This window comes from Triticum dicoccoides, unplaced genomic scaffold (assembly GCF_002162155.2).
Source record: "Triticum dicoccoides isolate Atlit2015 ecotype Zavitan unplaced genomic scaffold, WEW_v2.0 scaffold177762, whole genome shotgun sequence".
Lineage (NCBI taxonomy): Eukaryota > Viridiplantae > Streptophyta > Magnoliopsida > Poales > Poaceae > Triticum > Triticum dicoccoides.
This window is the reverse complement of record NW_021224518.1, coordinates 396-1347: the sequence shown is the minus strand read 5'-3', so window position 1 is coordinate 1347 and position 952 is coordinate 396. Positions and strand designations below refer to the sequence as shown.

Genomic DNA, 952 nt, shown 5'->3' with positions numbered 1-952 from the left:
CTCCCAGCCATTCATATTCCATCCGACGGCCCGCACCCCGCATCACGCGGATCGCTCCCATCTCCTCCCCGGAAGCCTCGCAGCTATAAATCCCCCAGGCCGCAGCCCCGTCCATCTCATCTCGCCACACCGCCGCCACAACCACCACCAGCAACACACACACAGCAGCCCAGCCAATCTCGCCGGAGAAAGAAGAGTCGACGATGTCGGGCCGCGGCAAGGGAGGGAAGGGGCTGGGCAAGGGAGGCGCCAAGCGCCACCGGAAGGTGCTGCGCGACAACATCCAGGGCATCACCAAGCCGGCCATCCGCCGTCTGGCTCGCCGGGGCGGCGTGAAGCGCATCTCGGGGCTCATCTACGAGGAGACCCGCGGCGTGCTCAAGATCTTCCTCGAGAACGTCATCCGCGACGCCGTCACCTACACCGAGCACGCCCGCCGCAAGACCGTCACCGCCATGGACGTCGTCTACGCCCTCAAGCGCCAGGGCCGCACCCTCTACGGATTCGGCGGCTAGGTCACGCCGGTCCTGTCGAATCCACCTCGCGCCGCCAGATTCGTAGCTAGCTAGCCATGGTTTGTTCAGTGTTCATGGTCTTCGGTGTAATGGAATGGCCGCATCTCGCTGCTGTCTGTTGTTTCGGTGTATCGCTAGCGTGGAATGGAAATCTCAGCATTTTATCCCCGAATTCGTCTGCAATCTCTTGCTCTGTTGTTAAATCTTGTCAGTGCGCTTTGTTAAATCTTGTCAATGCGTTCCCAATTTCCCATTGTTCGTCGCTGTAATCTTCTGGCCCAAAATCCACCGTGTTGGATTTAGTTTGCAGTAAATTCGAACCATCCCTGCATTTCTGAATGTCAACTGTCAAATGCTCACCATCAGCCGATTCAAAACTCAGATGTACACCAATCCCTGCATTGCTGTTAATAACATTATTAACCTGTGGTCTGCCA

At 57.4% G+C, this 952-nt stretch overlaps 1 protein-coding gene across 1 annotated transcript; it reads left to right on the top strand.

Moving 5' to 3' along the window:
- The first annotated feature begins 107 nt into the window (after positions 1–107).
- Positions 108–689, top strand: LOC119344647 (histone H4). The gene has a single exon (XM_037615024.1). The coding sequence runs from the start codon at positions 204–206 to the stop codon at positions 513–515; it is 312 nt and encodes a 103-aa protein (XP_037470921.1). The 5' UTR covers positions 108–203; the 3' UTR covers positions 516–689.
- The last annotated feature ends 263 nt before the right edge of the window (positions 690–952 follow it).

Coding starts and splice junctions, on each gene's coding strand:
- LOC119344647 (XM_037615024.1), top strand. CDS start 204: ATGTCGGGCCGCGGCAAGGGAGGGAAGGGGCTGGGCAAGGGAGGCGCC.